The 27,553-nt window shown below is 40.6% G+C and overlaps 2 protein-coding genes across 4 annotated transcripts in view; one reads left to right on the forward strand and one right to left on the reverse strand.

The window, feature by feature from the left end:
- LOC124271343 (leucine-rich repeat-containing protein 23-like) lies at positions 1–20,273 on the reverse strand. 3 transcript variants are annotated; one of them, XM_046706436.1, is made up of 9 exons: positions 20,027–20,273; positions 18,637–18,749; positions 16,031–16,284; positions 15,076–15,206; positions 13,827–13,963; positions 7,088–7,164; positions 5,780–5,937; positions 2,931–2,986; positions 1–603 (listed from the first exon to the last, which is right to left on the reverse strand). In XM_046706436.1, exons 1-8 carry the CDS (start codon positions 20,174–20,176, stop codon positions 2,951–2,953), a joined length of 1,056 nt encoding a protein of 351 aa, XP_046562392.1. In that variant the 5' UTR covers positions 20,177–20,273; the 3' UTR covers positions 1–603; positions 2,931–2,950. The 3 variants fall into 3 exon arrangements, with proteins under 3 accessions (XP_046562392.1, XP_046562393.1, XP_046562391.1); XM_046706437.1 differs by having other exon boundaries at positions 2,906–2,986; XM_046706435.1 differs by lacking the exon at positions 2,931–2,986.
- Positions 20,274–20,408: 135 nt separating this feature from the next.
- The window catches only part of LOC124271341 (zinc finger protein castor homolog 1-like), a 59,373-nt gene continuing 52,228 nt past the window's right edge, over positions 20,409–27,553 (forward strand). The window contains 1 exon segment of the mRNA XM_046706429.1: positions 20,409–20,489. The gene's annotated coding sequence lies outside the window, so the exon portion shown is untranslated.

Genomic DNA, 27,553 nt, shown 5'->3' on the forward strand with positions numbered 1-27,553 from the left:
AACAATAAATGTTTATTATGAAATACATTACAGTTTGTAGTTACAATAGATCCAGCCATTACCAGAAGACATTTCAATTAGGCACAAGTGTTTTATATCAATATTACTGTCAAACAAGTTTTCGGACATTCATTGTGTGGTGGTAAATGTAATAATTTATCTGGTCAAAAAGATAATTTACACATGAAACAATGAATAAGAAAATAAAATAACCATGCATGGCTGGATGTGATATCACAGACGAAAGCTGATGTAAAATGCTTGTCACATTATAACCTGTAATTCTACAGAAGGGTAGAAAATGCTGATTGTAGGAATACATATATACATGTTCTCTGAACAAATTTAAAGGTTGGAGGATTAACTTAAGCTGGAAGCCATTTGGAATCTGCAATAAAATTCAATGACCTTTGGAACACATTCAGTATTTGTCAGTTGCCATGACAATTAAACCCGAACTGTGATGATAGCAGTTGTAAAGTACTAGTATGAGATATCGAGATTCATGGAGAATGGACGGTTGACTGATTCACCACCAGGCGTCGTGGCCATGCCTGGTCAGTTGTCTCCCCCTTCCTCGTCAGATTGTATAACCTCTTCATTCTGGAAGATACACATAAATTTGACAATATGAAAATGAACATTCTAAATCAGCAGTTGTAAGTTGCAAATCTTACTGTTGTCCTCACCACTGAAAGTATTTCTGCAATTTTTGTAGCTATTGCATGTAATATTCGTTACTGACAGACTGGACTGGTTTCATTCTACAAGTATTAACACACGTGCAGCTAGTTTGGTGATGTAATAATCGTGACATTTCATTATTCTATTTCAGATGTTATGAGGACTATCATGTGAGTTCAATCTAGCACTACTCCATCTGTTCATTGTGATCATGTCTACGTCTAGAGGTCAAGTAAAGGCAATAAGGAAGTGTGGAAAGCAACATTTCCATAGCTTATGCAAGAACTGGAGTTAATCAGAAATATAACTATACGATTTCTAAGATGTATCATTCATAATGCAAAGGATTTTTAGTGACACTTGAAAATGCATTCCAGTTATACCTATTTACTCTATCACAGACTGACAATATCATACTGATTCGTTCTATGTGACTGTTAAACAAGCAGACTAAATACTGAATACATGTGATTACATGAGAAATGACAGATAGCTATCTACAGGTGAGACTGGATACAGGTGAGTACAGGGAGAAGAGGGAAGACGGTCCAGATTGTACTGGAGACACAGGTAGACATACACTGGGCAGACAGCTACAAACTACATCTACATAAGCAGCCCAAATTGAATATATGTACAAGAGAAGGACACTGGTTACAATAATCATGTTGGTAGAGTTTGTTTTGCCAACAAATGAAACAGAAAGAATGCATGTTGTTTTATGACACAGCCAGCACTATTGCAACTATATCAAGCACTTCAAACAATCCTGTTGTGGCCAGCAAGTTGGTTGATATCATGAATAGTGATGCATGCTCTTGGCCTATGGTGACACACAACTGGACAGGTCACACATTGTGACACCAGGCGAGCTATTCTCAAAACGTTTGTAGCCCTACGAACTTCTTAAGCCCATTGGCTACAATCAAAGTTAAGAATCTTAGCGATACGAACGTTTCAAGAATAAGGGCCCAGATCCTCATATTTGTTATCTCTGACAAGCACTGGGATACTGGAATACCAATAGGGTTTAACAAGTGTTAACTGTCACAAATACAAGACAGCAACCACAATATTTTAGCTTATCGTTCGTATTCCATTTGGTTGAAAGTTGCCTCTCAGAGAAGTTTGGATGCAAAACCATTTCATGGACCTAACAATACTGACCATGCTGAAAATGAGATGACTGAATGCTTCATTATTTCAAAAAAGAGACATATCAAAACAATCTTAAATCCAGAAAAAGGCTCCACACATTTCCATTTGGTGTAATACACAAGCACATCTATGGTGTAGACAAACGGCAGATGAGTATGTCTCTGGATATAGGAATCAATGACATGACCAGCATATTATGCAACTTGCAGTGCCACCAACAACATAGCCATTCCTACCAATAGAAGCATGGAGAAAAGATAGTGGACACAAGCATCAGCATCAAACAGATATTGCACAAAGAGAGTCAGGTGTTAATTGTTTGACTGCTTACGACTTTCAATTCCAGTTTTAGTTATTCCTTGGTGTAATTGTTGAGTCACCAAAGAAGAAAAAAAAAGCAGAGACAAGTGGAAAAGATTGAACAAAGGAAATATGTGAAACTATTTTCAGTTCTTTATGCCAACAACACAAACAGCAAGTCAGTTTGGTCCTTACACATGGTACCCATGTGGGCCATTGAACCAGAGATGATTCTCAGATGACTTGCAGTACTAACAGTAAGATGTAAGAGTTAACACTGAAATGTTATTAACACCGCAGTCAGCAATATTCCAGCTCCATCACAGTGACATGAAAGCAATCGTATAAGAAAGAGATGAACAACTGGTGGATATTATTTGCAAATCCATGCCATCTGAATAAATGACACTTATCAACCAAACGACTGAGCAAGACCACATAGTTACCGCTAAAATCAAGCACAGACTGTTGGCTGATAGGACCAAGGATACCACAGTATTACCCTAAGTTTAGTTATGGATTACAGGTATAAATGTAAGAACTGAAGCTGAAAGTGTTCTGATATATTTGGAAACAAGACACCAGGTAGATATGAAGAAGTCAGCTGTACCAAAGGCAGATAAAAATATTCTACCACATTGTCAGACAAAACATAGATCTGGGTTTACAACATAGACAACCAGGAAGAGGATCCAGACAAGAGGTAGAGGTAAGTAGCAACATCAACGCCAGCAAACACACAGCGCCACCTAGTGATGATGACCTGGGACAACTGAGCATGCACCTACTGTTGATGCTATGTTACACTCTAGTCCTGTTTCTCCAAGGTTTCCTCTTCTGTAACCTGTGGTAATATTCAACATGTGGTGACACATCATTCCTACCTTTCCAAAATTCTAGCGGACTCTTCCACTACTTTATGTGTTGTCAAGTAACCGTAATTATTATACCATGTGTTAATGTATTTTCTACTGTACTCTTCCACTTTTTATGTATCTGCAAGTAATACTATTAATACCATTCTATACATGTATGTTCCAGTGGACTATTCCACTGTTTTATGTGGCAGCAAGTAACAGTATTTATGCCATGATATACTGGACTCTTCCACCATTTAATATGTCTTCAAGTAACATTATTTATGCCATGATATACTGGACTCTTCCACCATTTAATATGTCTTCAAGTAACTTCATTTAATAGTAACAGTATTTATGCCATGATATACTGGACTCTTCCACCATTTAATATGTCTTCAAGTAACAGTATTTATGCCATGATATACTGGACTCTTCCACTATTTAATATGTCTTCAAGTAACAGTATTTATGCCATGATATACTGGACTCTTCCACCATTTAATATGTCTTCAAGTAACATTATTTATGCCATGATATACTGGACTCTTCCACCATATAATATGTCTTCAAGTAACATTATTTATGCCATGATATACTGGACTCTTCCACCATTTAATATGTCTTCAAGTAACAGTATTTATGCCATGATATACTGGACTCTTCCACTATTTAATATGTCTTCAAGTAACAGTATTTATACCATGATATACTGGACTCTTCCACTATTTAATATGTCTTCAAGTAACAGTATTTATACCATGATATACTGGACTCTTCCACCATTTAATATGTCTTCAAGTAACAGTATTTATACCATGATATACTGGACTCTTCCACCATTTAATATGTCTTCAAGTAACAGTATTTATACCATGATATACTGGACTCTTCCACCATTTAATATGTCTTCAAGTAACAGTATTTATACCATGATATACTGGACTCTTCCACTATTTAATATATCTTCAAGTAACAGTATTTATACCATGATATACTGGACTCTTCCACTATTTAATATATCTTCAAGTAACAGTATTTATGCCATGATATACTGGACTCTTCCACTATTTAATATATCTTCAAGTAACAGTATTTATACCATGATATACTGGACTCTTCCACTATTTAATATATCTTCAAGTAACAGTATTTATACCATGATATACATGTATGTTCCAGTGGATTCTTCCACCCATGTTCAGTGCTAGTTGCTAGATTAACACAATGCCGCATGTTTGACTCATGTAAAGTGTCACATGCAAACAAATCAACACTAGGATATATAAAATATGCCTAAATATGAGGTTTCAGCTTTATATCTTTTTGAATAGTGAAATTCCAAATCATATTTGTTAAAGAACTATTGATGTGAACATGGTAACACCAATTCATTTGTTTTTGTAAAGGAATAATATAACCAAAACAATAACATGTACAACACAAGCTGAATATGCTTCCAGTTTATATCCGTTGAAACTCAAGCTAACATCTAGTTGGACATTGTCATCATGCCATTGTTCATGTGCTTTACAATCTGAAAAGCTGCAAAATCTAGTTTGTATAGATTGTATTAATGGACTATGGCCATATTGGGCATGTGTGACTAGTATTTGTACTGATGTTAAAACTATGTTAAAGCTATAATTTACTACCTAGAATATTTAAATCTAAAAGATCTTACAGGAGATGTTGAAAATTTATAATAATTATAATAATAACAATGATGCTTGCCCTAGTGCTAATATGTCCTTCATGTACATGTCACAAAGCACCACCATGCCCCATTTGTCATATATCCCCATCTTGCTATGTCAATAATGTACTCCCCTCATGTCACACTGCTCATGAACCCCATCGCTAATAAAACTCCCCCAACCCCCATATCTCACTTCAAACATATCATACCCCAGTGCTAACAAATTCCCTTCATACCCTATTGCTAATGAACCCTTATACCCCATCGCTAACATATCATGTCACACAGCTGATGTACCCTCATGCTCCATTGCTAAAATACCACCTCCCCTCATGTCTTACTGCTAACATATCCCCCTCATACCCTTATAGCCCATTGCTACCATATCTCTCTCATGTCACCCAGCTGATGTACCCCCTTCAAGCCCCTGCGCTAACACCCCACACCCCACCCCACCCATACCCTGTTGCTAATGAACCCTTATACCCCATTGCTAACATATCCCTCTCATGTCACACAGCTGATGTACCCCTTCAAGCCCCTGCGCTAACACCCCACCCCACCCCACCCATACCCTGTTGCTAATGAACCCTTATACCCCATTGCTAATATATCCCTCTCATGTCACACAGCTGATGTACCCCTTCAAGCCCCTGCGCTAACACCCCACCCATACCCTGTTGCTAATGAACCCTTATACCCCATTGCTAATATATCCCTCTCATGTCACACAGCTGATGTACCCCCTTCAAGCCCCTGTGCTAACACCCCACCCCACCCATACCCTGTTGCTAATGAACTCTTATACCCCATTGCTACCATATCGCCTCATGTCACACAGCTGATGTATCCCCTTCAAGCCCCTGGCGCTTAACACCCCACCCCACCCCACCCATACCCTGTTGCTAATGAACCCTTATACCCCATTGCTAACATATCCCTCTCATGTCACACAGCTGATGTACCCCCCTTCATACCCCACAGCTGACTCCCAACACAAGCACACTCACACACATAGAATTGACAATGTATCCCCCTCATGCCTGTCTAACATTCACCCTATTTGAAAATGCTAACATACCCCCTCATTGGCCTCCTCCTCTTGTCGCCTCTGCTCGTAGATCTCCTCTGCCTCACTGCGCTCCTCCTCTGTGTACTCATCCTTGTCCAGCCGCTCCAGACTGCGGAGGGAGATGAGCACCTCCAGGCGGTAGTCATCCTCCTCTGCTATCGGGTTCTCTGTCACAAAGAGGGAGGCAAACCATTAGCACATACAGTCAGCTACAAACAGCTTAACATGTATACAATGTCACAGATGGTACCAGTCACAAATACAGTAGAAGCCCTCTAAACCGGCCGTCGTTGGGACCGGCGAAAAATGCCAGTATAGAGGGCATGCCAGTTTGGAGAACTTTTCCCTTTTCAACCTGAGAATGATCTTCCATGTGCCGTAAAATATGACTGAACACTTGACGCTTTTTCAAAATGTCTGAAACTGTTTGCTTGCCAATTTGGTATGTAAGTGCAAGATCTTTTTGAGTAGGCCGAGGAATTGCATCAAAATCTTTTATCAGCTGAATTTTCTGTTCAAGAGTTAATTCCAATCTAGCCTGCTTGACTGGACCAGCCATCTTGACACAGTGAGCGGCTGACAAATTGTGACACGACAATTAATATATAATACAGGCAACATCAATGAGCTTAATGCTCTGTTGTTAATAAACGCTCAGCCAATCAGCCAATCAACAGGAGCGCCGAGATACCAGATGCCGGTTTAGAGAGCGTTAATTACTGTACAAACAGTCATTTCAAGGGCGGTCTTTGTTGTGCTGAAATACGGAATAGACTGACGCCGGATTAGAGGGTGTGTAAATGGTCATAAAGTAACTAGCTTCTGCCGGGACCAAATTCTAGTGCCAATAGAGAGCATGCCGGATTGGAGGGCTTCCACTTGAAACATTGTTGAGTGAATTCCAGGAGGTTCTGAGAGATATGCATCAAAACATTGTTAACTGAAAGTCTTAGAGATTCTGAAAGATAGTAAGTTATCAAGTTGTTTGTAACAGAGAGACAGTATTAGACATTAGAACAGTTCTATCTAAACAAGAAAGGCTCAAACAATATAATGAGTTACATGTCAAATAGTGCAGTTGCCAGTTCCTCATTGAGTATTTTGGAACTAGATTATATTTTTACTTTTGATGGACTACTTTGAATTTATGTGAGCAGATATACATTGGGACTGCTCTTTGTTTGAACACTCAAAACAGTTGTACATTGCATAACTATAAACTTGACACTGAAAAGCTTATTTCAATTCAAATGAAAGGTTTCATAAAAACTGTGACTTAGATCTTTCACTGACAGAAATACAGAGATCTGTTCTTACCTCCAAGAGCTAAAGCTCTAAGTTTTGGCAGCACCTTGAGCTTGCTGCATTCTTTGATATTGGAGACATTGTTCCCCCTGTAGTGAAGGGTGAATCATTGTTTAAATAATCACAGGTTGGTTTCACTCAGAAATATTCAAGCTATATTATAGCGGTCTGTAAATAAGTCTAGACCAGAGAATCCAATGATCAAGGACACCAACATCAATGCATGTAATTGAGGCATGATGACATGCAACAAAGTCAGGAAGTAACCACAGAATCCTGTTAGTCGCTAATTACAAGAAGCTTGGGTTACTGCAGTGTATGAAATAAGCCAAAAATCCAGCCAGACATCAGGGCTGGTAACTTCAAAATGTTACCAGCCCAAATGGAATTAACCAGACCAAATATGATGAATTTACTCAGATGTATGGAACATCTAAAATTTGTACCAGACCATCAGGCAGACTGTAAAGTCGAACTAACCTGTAGAGGTTTCAGATTCTTTGAATATATTCCTCCTTGGGGTACTTATGAGCATTTAAATGTCCATTTAAAATCCCTACGACAGTTGTAACAATATTTGAATAAAATATTTACAAAACAAAAAACTACGTTTTTGTCTTGTGAGACCACCCCTACAGGGCCCTACGGCCCCCTACAGCCAAGAGCAGGTAACTCTAGACTATACCCTCGTACCTCACTTTCCATGCTGAACGAAATCAGACAGAATGTGGGGAGGTGGGCGGGCGTACCCCAAGGAGGAATATATTCAAAGAATCTGAAACCTCTACAGGTTAGTTCGATTCTTTTTCATATATTCCTCCTTGGGGTACTTATAAGCATAAGACAGACTCCTAAAGACGGATCTAGGGAGTGGCATTCTGTCCGCATAAAACAACCCCGACAAGAAGAGGAATTTCCCAAGCTAAAAATAGCAGAAAAAAGCTCACTTACCTGGTCACGTGTCCACCATAGCCAATCAGGCGGGGGCATGAGCCAGGGTCAGGGTCGAACACATTACAATTACAATGCGAAACCTCGCTAATGTAAACAGCTGAGATAAACCCCCCTCCCTCCCGTAATCAATCGGAAGTGAAGATAAGGGAATCCAGCAATAAGCCCCAAGAAACAAAATGCCGTAATACTTCTATTAAGCAAAGGTTTCTAAGGCAATAGGTCTAGAGCAGAACGGAATAATACAGAAGACATGGGAATAAAAAACCATCACCATATAAAACCCGTCACATAGGGAATAGGTAAAAGTTTAAAAAAAACAACACCAGTTAAAATCGGCAGATAATGGTTCATGGCATAAAAACCTCGAAAGCTCAATCGGCTAGAGAGGTGGAACCTTGCCCACTGGAGAGAACTGACTGACCGAACCGAGCACGCTCACTGGAGAGTCTGTCAAGTTGGTAATGACGGATGAACGTACTCGGTCGGCGGAGCAGATCTCCTCAATGGGCAGGGCTGCAGCGTAAGCTTTCGATGTAGCAACTGCCCTAACCGAATGAGCTTTCAAACCTTCAGGTGGGATACGACCTTTGTGAGTATAGCTTATATGTATGGCAGAGACAAGCCACCTAGATATGGTTTGCTTGTTCGCCGGAAGACCAGCCTTGACCCCGCCATAACAACAAAACAATTGGTTATCCTTACGGATACCCCTTGTTCGTTTGATATAAGCCTTAAGGGCCTTACGGACATCTAAGACGTGAGCACGTCGTAGAGAGGTACCGGGCAGGGGAGGCTGAGTGAAAGCCGGAGCTCAATAGGCGCCGTCACATGAAAGGCACTATCGCCTACCCGCCTGCCCGAAGTTACCGCCACAAGAAAAGCCGCCTTCCACGTTAACAGCCGGAGTGAAACAGCCGACAGATTGTGAAATAGTGGACCGGACAGCCAATCAAGAACGATTGGCAAGTCCCACGGGGGACTAATCCGCCGAACAACCGTACGGATTCTGTCCACGGCTGCTAAAAAGCGCTGCACAAGAGGGTGCTGCCCCAAGAGTGCACCGTCATAAGGAATATGGAAGGCCGAAATAGCCGTAGAATATCCTCGAACAGTTGAAGCCACTAGACCGGCATCCAACCGAGACTGGAGGAATTCCAACACAGAGACTAAATCTGCAGAAAAGGGATCAAGAATCCCCCTGTTGACACACCAGCGCACATAACAGGCCCATCTATCCTCATTGTGTCTGCAACTGGTGCAGGAATTCCACTCGCTTGGAGGCGATTCCGGACAGCGGCCAAGCCACCCACTGAATCCTGGGATTCGGGTGGGACGCTCAGTTCTGGGATAGGAGGTCCGGTCAAAAAGGTAATAGAACAGGAGGCTGAGCCAGAAACCTGATGATTACCGGAAACCAACTTTGAGCCGACCAAAGGCGTACAAGAAGCACAAGTAGCCGAGCTGGTTGCGCGGTCAGCTGAGACAGGACCTTGGAGATCAGTGGTATTGGCGGAAACGCCCACAGTACCCTGCCCGTCCAATCTAGCTGAAAGGCGTTGTTGGCTAGCGCCCTCGGATCCGGAAGCCGAGAGCAAAACACAGGAATCTGGTTCGTCACCCCAGACGCAAACAGATCCACCTGGAACGACCCGAACAACTGGGAGATAATCCCGAATATCCCCCGGTCGAGCATCCACTCGTGTGGGGCTAGTATACGCCGTGAGAGAGCATCTGCACGCACGTTGTCTACCCCGGGAGATAAACAGGCAAAACCTGAATGTTGAACTGATCGCACCACAGTAGAAACTGCCACGCCTCCTGAAGGAGTGACGGAGACACTGTGCCGCCTTGCTTGAGGATGTAAGTCATGGCCGTCTGATTGTCCATCTCTAGACGAACCACATGGCCCCGAACAAACTCCCGAAAGCCCTCGAACACCCGGCGGACTGCTCTCAATTCTAACACATTGATGTGCAGGCTGACTTCCCGCTCCGACCATAGGCCTGAGACTGAGTGTTCGCCCAGGACACACACACACACACACCCCCCTCCTGTGAGGGAGGCGTCCATCTGAACTGAGAGGGAAGGTGTCGGGGTGTCTAGGGGGATCCCCCTGGACAAATTCCCGACTTCCGTCCACCACCGCAAGTGAGGAATCAACCACTCGGGCGTCACGAGAATAGTCTCGTAGCTCTGCGAGTGGGACCACAGCTGCGCTAACGCCTGCTGAACGGGTCTCATCCTCAGACGCGCACGCCAAACCACATCCACTGTCGCCGCCATGTTGCCTAGCAACCGAAGTCATGTTCGAGCTGACGCAAGGGGCGACTCGAGAAACTGTAACACAGTCCTCTGGACTTTGACGATACGGTCCGGAGCGAGGGAAACAATCCCCTGCTCCGTGTTGAACCTTGCCCCCAAGAACACCAGATCCTGCGTCGGAACGAGGTCTGATTTTTTGAGGTTGATAATCCAGCCCAGTGACACCAGAATATCCATCACACGCAGTGTGGATGCTCTGCTTAACTGAGGACCTAAGGCCCTGAGAAGCCAGTCGTCCAGGTACGGGTAACAACACCTGCCCTGAGACCTGGCTAACTGAGCTGGGATTAGCATAAGTTTGGTGAACACCCTTGGCGCCGTGGAGATGCCGAAGGGGAGCACACAAAACTGGTAGCACGTCCTGTCAAAGGAGAACCTGAGGTACTTCTTGAACTCGGGGTGCATTGGAACATGGAGGTAGGCGTCTTTGAGATCGATCGACGTAAGCCAATCCCCTGTCTCGATGGATGAGATCACTGACCTGAGTGTCTCCATCCTGAAAGACGGCACCTCTAGTAACTTGTTCAGCCCTCTGAGATTCAGAATGGGTCTGAACCCTCCGTCCTTCTTGGTCACTAGGAAGTAAGTGGAATAAAACCCCTCTCCTTGCTGACCCACAGGAACCACCTCGATGGCTGCCTTGTCCAGTAAGGACTGAACTTCGGCACGGAGTACGTCCGCCTTCACCCTGGAGGCCGGCACTGGTGTGTGCCGAACCCGGAGAAGGACGGTGGATCTCGCCTCCACTGTGGCAAATGGCCATCCCTGAGTGTGGACAGGACCAGGGATTTGAAGTGGCTGCTTCCCACTCCCGAAGGAATAGTGACAACTGGCCGCCTACAGGGACGTTTGGCAGAAAGCAAAGCACCCCCACAGGCGGCAAGTCTCCGCTTGCTTGTGTGGGGGGCAATAAGGGCTCCGAGAGAAGATTCAACGGGAAGCTGGGGCTGGCTTCCCCTTGCCCCGAAAAGGCTGCTGCGACTGAGCAGGCCTGCCCTTGCCTCTAGCTCTCTTACTCCGCTTGGCTTGCAATGGGGCAGTCCACTTTGCAGGCTCCTTCACTGGGGCAGAAGGATATGCGGCAGTAAGAGGGGATGGCCGTTGGCGAGGAATGGAGGGGTGTTCCAACAAAGGCTTAGAGTCTTTGAAGGTGGACACCGCCTCCGCGGCCTCCTGCACTACCTGCAGTGCCCCAGGAAACAGGGGAGGACCCCATTGTGAACGGCAGAGACAGGAGCGCCTGTTGCGTGGCTGGAGAATAGCGCGCCACTGACAACCAAAGCCGACGCATGCCCATGACGGCACCCATCATCTGGCTTGCACAGCACCTAATACTGTCCCGAGCCAGATGAGAATGAACGTCCGTGAGCTGATGCGCGAGCACGGGAGCCGACAAGTCGGCACCACAAGTGCTCTGGTCCACAAGTTGACCCTGTAACGCAGACAGGTAAGCTGAGTTGACGGCCACTTTTAACTGCTGGGCTGCACATGGGTAACACTCCTCAAAGGACCGGTAAGCAGACTTCAGCGTGGGCGCATTGGTTGGAAAAGGGGGAAGCCGCCTGCCTTGCCTGGCCGAAGCCAATGAAGACGTGGACGACCCCCCGAGGGTAACGGAGGCGAAAACACATTCGTCCACCACTGGCAGCTCGAATAGCGCATCCTCTCCCAACTGATACCTTTTGCCAACGTCCGGTAAATCACCGAGTACGGGCACCAGTAAGGAGAGGATTAACAACCTCACTCACCAGTGACGGCAAAATGCGTAGGCGGACCTCGGCGACCCGCCTGGGCGCGAAAGCCTCCCCTGGGAGCCGAAACTCCGTGGGAATTGGGCGCCTGCACGGGGGACAGCCACCTCGGGCAGTACTTCAGCAATCCTATCGCAAACCTGTCGCAGGGATGACCCAAAGGGGTACGGGACCCCACTCTCCGACTCCTCTCTCCCCTCATCATCCTCCATGTCAACCTCGGCACAATCCCCAGCTGCCGTACTCTCATAATCAAGAGAGACCGCCAAGGGTACCACAGAGGCCGAACACGAAGGGCTTAAAAGGTCAAGAGGAGCCAGAAGTGTCGGGTCGCCCTGCCGGGTGGAACCCAGACCAGGGCGCCAAGGTGCCCGAGAGGAACCTGCCCCTACAGGTTTCCCAGGCAACCCAGACTGACCACTAGGCGCCGAGGTGTCCCCGAGCTGGTCGGCGCCGGAGGACCGCCAGTCAGGGCACCAGGCGAAGACAGGGTGAAACCTGCATCGCCGGCGCCAGGCGCCTGTGATGAACCTGAGCCCGAAGCTAGGTCGCCACAAGGTGCCGAAAGGCACACCATCACCTGAGCCAAAGCCAGGATCAAGCTGCCTGGGAGGAGGCGCGTTCCCAGAGCCAGAGCTCGGGCCGCAGCCAACCCCCCCAGATGCGTCCGATCCACCCCCGACGACAGGCGTGCTGAGCTCCTTGTGGAACCCAGACAGCGCCATGTCAATCAGGGATTTCACAGACGACATCTGTTCCTGAAATAGATTGGTTAATGCATCAAACGTAACAACGGGTGCCGAAGCAACAGTAGGTGCAGGGGATATAGGTACAGGGGTAGATACAGAAGGAGAGACAGGTTTTGCAGTGGAAGCCTCCTTAGTAACCTTCGCCCGTTTGGGAGCCGATTCCGGATAGGAGGCGGCTCCCGAGGACCCCTTCTGTTTACCGTGAGAGCGCTTGGTCAGGGGATCCTGGCACCCCCTGCCTGAAGCAAATTGCTGTAAAACAGCGTATCAACCCGTCTCGACTTAATAGTCTTAGGGGTAAAAATAGCACATGCTGCACAGCCCTTCTCCTCAGATACCAAGTTACAACAAAAAGATGAATGAAAATATTCAGAACAAATCTCCAAATTGCCCATGCAGGGAAAAAAGAGAACCATACATACAGTAGCTGTTTCTGAAACACTCATTGTCGCTTAGGGAAATTCAACATTCTGTCGAAGTGGACCCACGTCTAGCCAGTGAAACAACAGCATGGAAAGTGAGGTACGAGGTTATAGTCTAGAGTTACCTGCTCTTGGCTGTAGGGGGCCGTAGGGCCCTGTAGGGGTGGTCTCACAAGACAAAAACGTATTTTTTTGTGTTGTAAATATTTTATTCAAATATTGTTACAACTGTTGTAGGGATTTTAAATGGACATTTAAATGTTTATAAGTACCCCAAGGAGGAATATATGAAAAAGAATTAGACCGTCCATCAGAAATCTAGACCCTCGGGCTGTTGGACGGGCCTTATTTCATACACTGGTTACTGAAGACCAGATCTAACCCAGGTCTTCACAGCGGGAGATAATTACACGTTTTATGTCTGAAGAATTTATTTATTTGCATGGCAATCATGAAATACAGGAGTTTTCATAAATTGGTATGCTAGTTGTGACATATATAGATATTTGGTATGAGTAATAGTGTACTGATAAATTAAACATTCAAGTCTCACCTGAGGTTGACATATTGAAGTAGTGCCTGTTCCTCTGCAAAACCCTCCAGATTGTCTATCTGGTTTTCACGGAGATGAAGCGTTGAGAGACCATTAAGTCTACTCATTCCCTCTAACCTTCGGATCACGTTGGCCCCCTACAACACAATATTGTCCATGTGAAAACCAATCTTATAATGTAACCTTGAATAGGAAAATTTACTTCAATACAACAATACAACAAAAAAAAACATTCTGAGTAATAACTATCATCATCATTGGGTAGTGTGCAACCTAACATATTTAAAACACCTGGATGTAAAATTGGCAAGATTTATTCAATTTAGGAGAAATTCCTCCCTTCACAGCTTAAATGACACTTGTTTTTAATAAACTAATTCAGGTAAAACTAACCTTGACTCAACTGACCAATTGATAGCCTGAGTGTGGACAATGAACAGTTATGTTTGTAAGCTTGTTTGATGTTTACCACCACACCTGGCAATATTCCAGTTGTATGACAGTAGTTTGTTGGTTTTTCGTTTTAACGCTGCAATCAGCAATATTCCAGCTATATGGCACAGTCTGTAAATAATCAAGTCTGGACCAGACAATCCGTCAATCAACATCATGAGCATTGATCTTTGGGATACTATGGCGTGTCACCAAGTCAGCCATCCCAGCCACCTGACCATCTTAATTGCCATTTACGGGCGGTGGGGTAGCCTAATGGTTAAAGCGTTCGTCACGCCGAAGACCATCCCCCATGGGCCAATGTGTGAAGCCCCTGACCCTGCTGGAATATTGCTAAAAGCTGCGTAAAACCAAACTCAGTCAGTCAGTCAGTAATTGCCATTTACAATATGACACTGGACTATAATGACAGAATAAATAAGTGGCATATGTTATCAGCCATGTCCTACACACGAACACACAATGAGCCAGTTTGTAGGAAATGGTTGCTTAACTTTAATTGGCAATCATTCTTCTAGTATTTATTCAAAGTCATCCAGTGTGACAACATGATCATCAATTTTCTATCTTTCTCAGTGGTCAACCGATTCATGCTTTTTCATTCTGAGTCATTTTGGTCACAAGGACTCATTCTCAATTAATGTAGCCACCCAACTCACATTCTTCTCATGTTCAGCCATTGTGACCCTCTTTGTTTGCTTTTAAGCAAAGGAAAGTGATTTTTCTGCTGCAGAATAGTCACATTAAACATGCAAAAGCTGACGTTTTAAAATGAAATGATATGAGAAATACATACAAGGAAAAGATTTTTTAGGTTTGGCAGGTAAATTCCATCTGTGGACTCCAGTCTGTTTCCCCGGAGTTCTAGTGTGTGTAATCGCGTGAGCTTCGAAGCATCAAGACCTGACACATGGGAGATATTGTTGTCTGAAATAGAAACATAAACACTGCACAATGCACAAATGGTCTAAAATATAACATATTACAAATTATTACAACAAAAGCTAATTATTAAGTTACGTAAAAGACACTATTTGTGAATCTCATATGTGGTTGTTTTACATGAGAGAAACTACAAGGATACATGATGTAAGTTCTAAATCATTTAAGGTTGCACTCCTTCATATAACTTCAATAGTGCCACTATGTATCTCAAAATGGGTCATCAGTTGCTGTTGCGCATCAAGGGAGATAACTCTTTCAAACATAATTGTGGGTGTTCTTTCACCTTTCCTCAGGATATAGGCCTCACCTCGAATAGACTTAAACAATACAGCTGTCAGATGACAATAACATTTAAACAAGGTACAATACATGCTAATCTGCTGTTTGTAGAATTTTTTTTGTGCAGATGAATAATCATTTATGCTAACGTACATGTTTCAGTAAAACTAAACATGAAAGTCAGGTCCTTATTATAATTCTTTGTTAAAAATTAGGGGGTCCCTTTATTAAGAACAACCCTCAAAGAACACAATTATTTCCGACAAATTGTACCGATATAGAATTGGGCATTTAAATATGATTGTAACATCCACTTTGGTATCATGAAACAATGTTGAAATTATTCACCGCAACCAAATAGACAAGTATTCTAAACAATTCAGTTGTACAACGGACTCATGCAAGAAAATCCCGCAAACTTTATCAGAAACTGATTTAAGTCAGTGGCATATCATGGTGGGTTTGTACAAATAAAAATCAGCTTAAAAGGATCAGCTATGTTTCTTCAGGTAACCATGGCAACTTACTGTTGAGATTAAGTTGTTCTAGATTTGGATGGTTGATTCCCTCAGTGTTGTTGATGCGGTTATGGCTGAAGCTGGCCACCTGCAGGAACGGCATCTCCTCCAACTTGGCACTAGTGAGCATGTTCTCGTCTGCCTTCAGCGTCAGCATGTGCGTCAGTGCACACAGGGGAGATATGTCTTTCAGATTGTTTTTACTGACATCAACATATCGTATGTGGATAAACTCATTCAGTTTGCAAATATCGGTGATTTCTCTGAAAATATTTAAAACATACAATATAAATTTCCTGGAAAAAATCTTAATAAAAATATGTAACAAAACGATTTATCATCCCCAAGTGACTTCCACACGAAACATTAGAGTGTCAGGTCTTTGGTAAATATGACATCACAGTTAAATAACTGGTACACTTACAGAATACCGGATACCTCATTATATACATTCTATTGTGCGTGTGAGGCTCCTATATATAGAAGAAACAGAGAGCACGAGCCTGCGAGCGATCCAATAAAATATATGAATTTAAGGTAAAAAATAAGGTTAAAATTGAATTCCTCACCTTACTTCCGGTTAAGGAAACCTAAACTCGGGATTTTAACAGTGTTCACTGACGTAAACAGAGTAAAAAGTAATCGTGTGTTGAAATTTTATTCAAATGCATGCTGGGAAAAGGAACTCTACAGTGTGGGAACACTCTGATGGTAAGTGTTTTTTGATTGGTAAGGTAAGGTAGGTAAGGCTTTTAAATAAAGGGGGGTACCCCCTTTACCCCCATTATCTTACCTTTTTTTAGCTTTAATATTGTTTAATATTTAATATTTAATATTGAACGCTGCTTCAACACAGCCTTCATTCATGGCGTGCCGTTGCTAAGGAAACAAAACGGAAGTGCGCAAAAATAAATGCGTAATCAAAATAAAAATGGCGGATAGGTATCCGGTATTCTGTAATCTTGCCAAATAACTTATCTCTCTGCCACTGAAGCCTGTTGGCTGTACTTTGTATACCCAAGACACTAGTTATTACAGTTTACAAGCTGAACAATGATTTTGGGTGAGAAATATAATCTAGCCCTTTTGTCAACTTGATGGGAAGCCTAAAAAAATTAAACGTTTATTAACTTATTTTGATATATTTGATATCCAAAGACCTGTTGAATCTCCCAAATGCAACCTACAGAAAATGACTGTGAACTGGAATAGCAATCATGCAAGGCTCAAAAATAAAACAAACAGCATGTGATTATGAAAGTGGTTTCTTGAGTGAATTGTCTCCCTTGATGTGCAAACTTTCTCAACAGTGACACAGCATGAGGAGGGGTTGCCAATGGTATCGGCCCGGGAAAGCGACATTTCAATTTTAGTATACCCGGTAAAACATCAAATTCCGGTTCTGTTGGGTATTGCCGGGAAAGCCTCAACATGATAGTTACGAAGAAAACATCAGATTATCGTAAATGAGTTGAGCGCCCATGTGTATGTTAAACAAACATTTGAGAAGTTCTGTTTGATCCAAATTAATCCTATTAAAATGTGAGAAGCCATGTTAAAAAGAAGGAAAGATTTTAGAAACAAATAGTTTGATACAATACAGTTTTGTTACTTTGTTGTGGAAACTATTAATTGACACCGAGTTCATCCTTACACTTTCATCCCTTATAAATATGAAGTGAAGGAATGATCGTTACTAAAATGGCTAACGCACTGGTTCAAATTACATTCGTAGAGATGGTCAGAGGCGGTAAACACTTGTTTTTTTACCAGCGCGAGCAGCATTAATGCTCAACTCCAGTCCTTAAAGAATGACCTCATCAGCAGCCAGATTGGCGAGGATGATTACACTGACAGTGTTGCAGATTTACTGCACTTACAGTGACAATGAACATGATTTTCAGTGAAATGATTTGTCAAATATCAAATACATCAGTTCAAATATATGCTGTATCAATAGTATTAATTTATTTATATTAACTACAGTACGGTTCAATAAAACTCATATCATTCAAATTCTTTTGTCTCTGATGTTCTTATTCAGTGGAAAGCCCCAATTAAAAAGCCCCAATTAAAAATCACCGTACCTATTTAATTTGAAATGTCCCTCTCCCGGCCCATAACCGTTGCCAACATTTACCACAATTATATGTTGGTAGGTGCATGTATAAAATGAAAATCTTTCACAAAAAATGATGTTTATTGCTTTGAACATTAGTCAAACAGCTGTAGCTGGGTGTGAAGTCATTCCACAGATTAATTCTTACCTTGTCAGCTAGTCAGATCAGAAGGTATGTGTTTTGAATCCGATCATGGAACTTGGAAATTTCATACCCGCTACACAGTGTTAATATGGAGGTGTCATGAGATAGATTAAACACTAAAAGTATTGTATACGTGACAATACTATCATTCAAAATGCATGCTGTTCAGTGCTTACAAGGGGCGGTGGGGTAGTCTAATGGTTAAAGCGTTGGCTTGTCACGCCGAAGACCCGGGTTGTGATGTTGCTGGAATATTGCTAAAAGCGGTGTAAAACCAAACTCAATCAGTCAGTCAGTGACTGACTGATTTACACACACCTAAAAAAAAAATGAAGACATTAGAAGTAGTACCTGTCATGTACGTCAAGTCTAACATAGGCATGTGCAAGTCCGTCCCCAGTCTTACACAACAAGGACAAGCTCTCTGCCATAATCTCTTCTGAAAGGGGGTTAGCAGGGGGCTTCTGAAACAGGTAATTTTTTAAAATATTAGGCACTCACCCATTTGCATGCAAAACATGTAAAAAGACATCCATGTACTTTATAATGATGCCCTGTAATCATACCACATATAATCAATGGCAACTAAGTTTCATGGAGGTTTACAGTTACATCTTCATGTTCATATCATTGAAAAATATGCCAAGCCATTGACAATTTCATGTCATCAAACTGACCAAAGCTGTCTGCATTTTGTATTCAGTTTGTACAAAGAACTAAAGCTGTGTTGATTGTAAATTCTGGTATGGATGTTGTGAAATGCTGTTAGCTAGACTGGACTGAGTCAATCTTGAAATCTCACCATCTGGATGATTACTGCTGTGAACATTTACATATATTAACCTTAACAATCATTTGGTCATGCTGATGATTTTAGTTTAAATGCTACCATCCCAATTATTGGTGTTTCACTGTATCAACTGATAAACATCAGGATATACAACATAACAGGTATTGATCCAAAGTACAAATCATATATTTTGAACTTATGAATGAGTTACAAAAGACTCTAGTCTCATTCAGTGCGTTTATCACATCATCATAATCATCATCATGATTATTATTCTTGCTTCATTAGTCATATTTTTCTTCACAATGTTTACATAGATCTTTCACCAGTCCTATTGCTGATAGATTAATGGGTAGTTATTGTAATGAATGTCAAGGTATAATTAAATGAGTGTTACGATATTGATTGTTTCAATGTCGTCATTTCATGTATCAATAAAATATATATAGATCTACACAAATACAGTAATGTACAACAGTGAAACTTTGGTGAAACACATTTTTCACATTATAGGTGGCAAGTTATTTTCTATAACTGTCTTCTAACACAGCAAGGTGATATGTTTTTATATCTGAGTTAGTTTGTATAAAATGTATAAATGTATAAAAATAATTTGGGAATCATTTAATGAACATTACCTAGTTCAGGAAATCTTGGGCTATAGATCATGCATATCAGTCTGCACTAAGCCCAACGTTAAAATCAAATCTAACTTTAATCATGATACAGTCGATAATTAGATCTACTTGATTAAAGCAGGCAAATATTCAGGCTCTATATTTTACGTCACTTCAGATAGGAAAATGTTCACTTTTGATTCATAACGTGCACAAGATAGACGGTTGAGTAATTGGATCTGATAAACTGCCAAAACACTTCATTCAGAACACCAACAAGGGCTTTCGAAATGATAAACTTGAATAAACAATTTAGAAAATGCAAAACAAGCACCTCCTCCTCTTCTTCTTCAACTTGCTCATCTTCGGCCTGTTCCTCATCGCCAAGCTCTTTTTCTTCCTCCTCAAGCTGTTCTTCTTCGCCAGCTTCTTCGGCACCGGCTTCCTCTTCGTCAAAAGTTTCCTCTGCTTCAACATCGGACATTGTGAACTTTTACTGTTAACCTCTCCAAAACAGAAAGCAAAATAAACTGTCAACAGCAGACAGCTAAACGTGTTGACTGGGAAAATGGCGTCCTGTTGCCATAGAGACCGCTTCGCCTCAAACGCCCATTTGTTAGCAAAATTGACTGCCTGGCGACGGTTAGGGACATTTGGGTCTTTGAGTTATTTCAGACCGGTCTGTAGAAATTAAAACTGCCTAATTCTCGTGTTTTTGACAAATATTATCAAGTAACGGTCGCATTCGAGATCTCGCGAGAATTAACAGAACTCATCCATCTGATCGAAGACGAGAGGTAAGCATTTCATATAAGTTTTTAGAACTTCTAAAAAGTTTGATTCGTGACCTTGTTCTTGTCATTAGTCGAGTCCATTCATTACCAGTTACATACAAGATGTGTCAAGTAAGTTTTCAAAACTTTTTCTCTAAAAGTAAGGTCGAGGACAACAGTTGAAGTTACGCACTGTTTTTGGGACATATCCCAGCTTTTCAGCCTCAAACGTTTTATCTGATACGGTTCAAAGCTCAGGGGGGCGTGCGTCTGTCATGTCCAAAATTACGTTGTGTGTGTGACATATCAGATTTCTCCCTTTTGTGTAATTGATATTACATTTTAGTGTTATAATGAAAGGATTTTATCAAATGTCGGAGAAATTTGAAGTGCTTGGGAATTTGTGCAGACGAATTTTTACTGCTCCAAGTGATTTATCACAAGGGTTGGGTAGGCCGGGTTTAATTGAAGGTGTGGTTATACGTATTTTCTCCATGTTCAGTGATAACTTTCATGAGGTTTTAGTCATGTTGAAATATTTACACAAACCATAGGAATGTCAGTCATGGTGGAATTTTTGCTTGTTTGTGTGTTTTCCGATGTGTACATTGTTTGATTGTGTGAGCCACATTTATGGGGCGTTTGCATTGACCATATTTGGTTGCTATAATTACACTATTGTTAATATTGATTTTTGCTCTTAGGTATCTTTGTAGGAATAAAGAGGATGCATTTGTTATTTAATCAGCGAAAAGGGATGTTTGCAAAAGAAAATACTGGAGTTTTATATTCATATGTATTGTTAATATTGTTAAATGCATTATATCTAGACCCATTAAAAATATCTTTTCAAAATGGTTCAAAGAACACTGTCAGAATATGCAAACTGTGTTGCAAGTAAGATCATTGACCAAACTTTCCAGTAGAAAACCCATAAAAGATTTATTCTACTTTTATTGATTGAGTAGCATTGCCTGCACAGTTATTTTGGTTGCCACGGTAACACCCGACATTATCCCCCTTCACAAGCTTGAACACGACTTAGATCTGGGGAGCTGCTTTTGTTTGTGTACCAGCTCAATAATTTTCTTTCACATGAATTGAACCTTGCATATTGTTTTTAGATAGGTTGTAATATTGCCATAGAAACCACGGCCCTTTGTTTCAAATTAATCTATCATTCTTGTCTGTTGGCAGTGGACCAAATCAGCATGAACCTATACTACCCTGGTAGGGGAATGCTGTTTTAGCTTATTTGGGACAAGTCTTGCATTTAACAGCGTGCCTCAAGTAGTCATGATTTACTAAGTACCCAATTTAGCTCTCCACCAGTTGCCATTGGGAACTCAACAATACCACAGTGACTAGTTCACTGATATTAGTTTGACAGGTATATTGGTTCACTCAATAAAAAATACCTTCTCTACCTTTTAGAGAAAATATTTCCTTATTTTATTGCTCAGTGTCATGGCTGTGTTGACTTATAAAAGATTATCATGAAGAATATTACCAAGAACAAGGTGTTAGTGAATAAATAATTTATTGATTTTGTACCCAATTGTTTTAACTTCATTTATATATGTGATTACAGTGCTGCCTAATTATACATTGGTACTGTTTTTCTAATATCAATGCAATTTCTGATACTTTGTGCTGAGGACATTATTGCTCCAGCTGAGCACGAATATTCCAGGCTTTTGATAATTCTGACTGTATCTCTGGCACAATAGGTGTTTTGTGCAAGATCAATTGAGCGCAAGGCTGGTCTGTATTTACCATTGATTTCTGTTAATTTCATCATTTACTTAGCATTTGACTTCTGGCTGGTATAGCAACAAAGTATTATTTATGCATGCCCAACCTGGTGCATTGTGGTGGTTGCCATGGTTACCACCCATTTTCCAGGTTGGGCTACCTGTGTTATATGGAGAGTTAAGACGGAAGGGTTGTAGTCTTGCAGTCGTGGTCCGGTGGACACACGCACTGAACGTTGGATGGTCCGACGGTTGTGGGTCTTCGGACAATTTCCTATCCCAGGTAAACAGTTTGTTGACATTTCCTATCTTGACTTAAGACGGGGTAAATGGTCCCGTAACCTGGTTGTCATAGATATTTGTGGTGACTCTTAAGATTATGATAAATTGTTGCCCAGGTGTCCTAATTAGATGGTTACCTGTGTTGTCTCCCAGGTTTACTAATTGTAAAGGTTATCAATAGATATGGTTTAAGGGATTTGAAGATGTTTCAAGAATAGTATATGATGTTAGTGGCTCATATCCATGTTCAACCAAGCAAGAAACAGTAGGTAGCAATTAGAATCTGCACTTGGTAACACTGTAATTGATTTTTACAGACATATTTTCATTTGTATGAAGCAGTCATTTGAATGAAGCATGATTCAGGCATTCATGTGTGTTATGGTATTGTAGATAAAGACTTTTTATATGACCATGAAACTCCTTTCATCCCATGTTCAACTTACAGGGTGGGACTCAAGTTAACTTTACAATATATTCTCTCCCTATCACCATTAAATCAGCAGTTGACTTTTATTCCTTCAAACGACTTCTCAAGACTCATCTGTTTTCACTGCATTATGACTAGCAACTAGTCCCTTATTGTATATATGTATTATTATCCACTCACTTTGTTAGTGCTTTGAGCATGGGCCTTGTGCATGGAAAAGGCGCATTATAAGTTCACATTTATTATTATTATATTATATTCGCTAAAATATTTCAATTTTACCAACAGCAACATGACTAGTCATATTTCCTTTGGATATGATTTATTTCTGTTTGAGTTCAGTTGTGTTCATTTCTAAAATATTTGATGCAGAAATGTGTGTGACATTAAACGATGAACATCTGCATAACGAGGATATGTTTAGTTTAAGAATGTGTAATAGTATCATAATAGGATTATATGTTGTGAAATTATTCAGTATCATGATGGAAATATTTTGACAAGTGTTTGAAATATCTAAAGAATGTTGTTCATTTTGCATGATTTGAACATTTTGGGATGCTGTAATCTAAACAGGGTTGGAAATTGACATGTCCACTTGACAGAGACTAACATCCGTGAAGGACAAGTGACACTGAGTGTGAAATACCACTTTTGGCCATTAGATAGATTGAAACTCTGAAGCATGTCATTTGTTGCGAACAAGTGAAAACATACATTAATTGATGACCCTGGTAACCTATGACTCACATTTGTGAAAGGAAAATATATGCTGAAAAATTCTTGTTAATAAGCACCTATTGTTGAGTTAAGGGATATATTGTTGAAGAAAATGCTAATTAGTGGGTAATGGCTGGGAAATACTGATGATAAAGTATGAGAGGATGTTGAGGAGGATGAAGCATATCGCAAACTAGTTTGAAGGAAATCTTGTAATATGAAACCATATATCCAGCATTTAGAACAATTACCAAATACAGCTCTTCAGGTCGAGCTGCTGTGAAAAAACAGAGAGGAAAAAGTTCATCAAATTTGTTGAAATTCACAGGAAACAATATTTCATTTTGTGAAATGAGCTCTTTAAATTAGTGTGGGGCTGGTTTGACTGCCTGGTGCTTGTCACGCACAGTGTGTGAAAGTAACATTGTATTTGATGGACAGATGACAGCATTACTGCAATTACTTACTTACAACTTGGTCCTGTGTGAAGTGTTGTAAGAGAGTGGTTGAGGGTTATTGGGAGGGTGGAGCAGGGCTGCCCTACTGTTGGTTCTTGTTGAAGTTGCATTCAGAATATTTGAGGGATACACATGTGATTTATTAAAGAAATGTAAACCACGTTTTTAAAATGAACATGCTTAGAACAAATTGATTGATATAATGAGCTGGATATTTTCCCCCGACCATTAGTTGTATATTTTATCATTTAAAAGTTGAAATGCATTAAACAAACTATTGTTATAATGAACTAAACTTAGTGGTCACTTTGTGGTTGTTTTTACCATAGTTTTCTTATTTGAGGCCTTCTTTGGAATGTATTTATTTACTTATGTTGTTGTCATGGTTATCCTGAAATTGAATAGACTACCAAAGAATTAAATTGTCTTTGTCCAAGTTGACAGGTGTCAAGTCCCAACTGTCTTTAGAGGCCCAGTGGTTAATGTATTTGCTTATGATAGGGAGGATATAGGTTCTATTCTGTCTGTGGGTACAATTTGTCATTTATGATATACTTTGTTACATTGTAGAATTAGTGTAAAATCAGCCACATTTTTCAGTCTGTCTTGTGCTTGGTCCTCTCATTACTATTTCTCCAGTCCATACGTTTCCTCATTGTCTTGTTCACTTCCTCATTTTTAATCTACTCCTTCAATCACTTCCACATTCTCCCTTTCATTTCTCATCCAGTATCACAATATTCTCATTTACTCACATGTTCTCTGATTCAGTTCTTCATTCTGTCTTTTGTTCTTCAGTTCATCACGTTCTTAGTAATTCTTTCACTTACTCATTTTCACCTACTCATTCTTCCATTTGCTAATTTCCACTCACTCATCCGCGTAGGACACTGTCATTACAATGTTACTGTAACAGCAGCAGCTATTAAAGGATCAAGTTGTTTCTGCATCAACTTGTGTAATCAGTATATTTGCCCATTACTTTATGCTTCACACTCTTCCTTTCTTTTATCCATTCTCATGCTATCAGGGGTGGTGGGGTAGCCCAGTGGTTAAAGCGTTCGCTCGTCACGCCGAAGACTCGGGTTCGATTCCCCACATGGGTAAAATGCGTGCAGCCCATTTCTGGTGTCCCCCGCCGCGATATTGCTGGAATATTGCTAAAAAGCGGCATAAAACCATACTCACTCACTCACTCACTCATGCTATCATTCCTTTGATCATATTCACTCAGCCATTGTCTAATTTACTCATACATTCAGCCTTTCTCTCATTCATTTAGTCATTCTCTCATTCATTCCCTCACTCTTTCCCTCAATCATTTTCTCATTCATTCCCTCATTTAATCACCCATTCTCTTGGTTATTTTCTCAGTTATTCTCTTATAGACTCACTATTTTACTGTCATTTTCTCATTATTCACCAATCATTCTCTCAGTTGTTTGCTGACATTGCTATGTTCTTGGGTGTACACCCACGGACAGTCATCAAATGGATGAAACAATTTGGTGGAACTTGAGTCAAGTTTTGGAGAAGCAGTGTATGGCTGGAATCACAGAGATGCAAAGACCTATTCCTGAAAGATGAAATTTGAAAAATCTTTTTATTATTCAAAACCTCATTTGACAAAGTTAAAGAAAGATATTGGCTATTTCTTTTAGATTTCTTTGGTAGTTAAATGTCCTCGTCAGTATCCCCACTCGTTGAGTCTACAAGTTAAGTTTATAATACTCAGAGGAATTTCCAACCAGCATATAATTGTAATGTGTTAAATCATATTCATAGTCTTTTCCATAGAGTGGAGATTTACTCTTTGTACTTTGCTTCAACCTTTAGGACATTTTTAAAAAAACATCTGCTACAGAGTGAAACACTGTACAGGAAATACACTTGTCTTATGACATGGCATAGTTTTCACCAAGAATAGGCAATTTACATATTGATGTCATCCTGTAAGATTCCACTGCCATGTGTTTATCTGTCTGAACCTGTCCTAATATCAAAAGATGGTATCATTATGAAATAGGGTGAAGATGTGCATGTTAATACAGGGGTTGTGATATGGCTGCATGTTGGTATGTGGGTCATGATACGGTATATTGATATAAATGCTGTGATATGGTATAAATTTTGATATAAGTTGTGCAAGGATTGGGATGTGTTGGTTGTTTTATAGTGTTGTCTCTGCATGTTGGTACCATGTATAATAATAATAATAATATTGTCTGCTTGTATTATGCTTAAACTCCATGCATTGCATGCTCAAAACGCTAACAGGTATCAAGGAAAAGGTGGGTTTTTAGTTTGTGTTTGAAAAGTTCACATGAAGTAATGGTTTTGAGTTTTGTGGGGAGAGAGTTCCAAGATGTACGGCTGCAAAGTAAAATGATCTGTTGCAAAAAGTTTTCAGTGTATATATAAGTCACTTGAAGTTAAAGGTGGATATATGGGATAAGGCCTGGCTATTGTAATCTGCTTGATATTGTATGCTTTTTAAAGCAAATGTTGCATAAGAAAGACATCCTAGCACAGTGTATGCTACAACTTAATACATGATTCAGTGAACTTTTCAATGAGGTATTTAATCTCATTACACCTTAGTATAGTATTATTACTGTGTAGTAATATCATCAGGCAGCCTCTCTCTGAATTCAGCAAGAATTAAAAGTGTCGCTGTCCTTGTTCAAGGTGTTGACAAGTCAGGGCTCGATTTAGTGCTGTGTTACTTGCACTGGTGCAGCCAAATATTACAATTTTCAACCTAGTTATTAGTCTAACTTGCACCAGGTGCAAGCCAATTTTTAAGTGGGTAAAGTTCTGAATATAACATGTAGATAATTCAATAGCATATTTCTTTCATTATATATTGCAATCTAAGCAGCGAAACTGGAATTTGGCTGGTGCAACTAGGTTTTTTATCTTAGGTTGCACTGGTGCAAGTAGGTTAACATCTCTTAAATCTGTAAGTCTTTGTAGTCTGATTTGTTGACGTTTGAGCTGCACAGTTAATGAGAGAGCATCCTGTCTTTTTGTTTCATTAGCACATACAAGTAATATTAGTAAGGATAGTAATATTACTACAAATGCATCCAAGGTTGAGTTTAAAATGATTTCCTTTTCCTGTCCAAAAAAAAATAAATATTTCAGCAGAATGTGATCAAGGAAGTTATTGAAAAGATATAATTCATGATTTTACATCAAGCCTCATATTTCCTTACAAAAACCTTAGGAAGTAAGTGTTAAGGGAATTAGTGTTGTGGAAGTATTTACATTTTGTTTTCTTCCTTAGGCCAAATACAAAAAATGTTGTGGTTCCGATTACACCTCTTTAAAATTTAGGGTAGGTAGGTAGGATTTTTTTATTTAACATATTTTTTTGAAGTTAAGTACAAACTAATAACACATTTATCAATGTATATTTGTTTATTCAATCAGGGTTTCAGC

The sequence above is a fragment of the Haliotis rubra genome, unplaced genomic scaffold (genome assembly GCF_003918875.1).
Source record: "Haliotis rubra isolate DU_JTF1 unplaced genomic scaffold, ASM391887v1 Scf16, whole genome shotgun sequence".
Taxonomy (NCBI): Eukaryota; Metazoa; Mollusca; class Gastropoda; order Lepetellida; family Haliotidae; genus Haliotis; species Haliotis rubra.

Bases quoted from the DNA above. Each gene is read 5' to 3' on its own strand.
- LOC124271343 (XM_046706435.1), bottom strand. From the start codon at position 20,176: ATGTCCGATGTTGAAGCAGAGGAAACTTTTGACGAAGAGGAAGCCGGT. The intron at 13,964-15,075 runs GTATGTATTTCT...ATTGTGTTGTAG, and splicing joins ACCTAAAAAATCTTTTCCTT to GGGGCCAACGTGATCCGAAG. The intron at 5,938-7,087 runs GTAAGAACAGAT...TCTTTGTGACAG, and splicing joins TAGAGCTTTAGCTCTTGGAG to AGAACCCGATAGCAGAGGAG.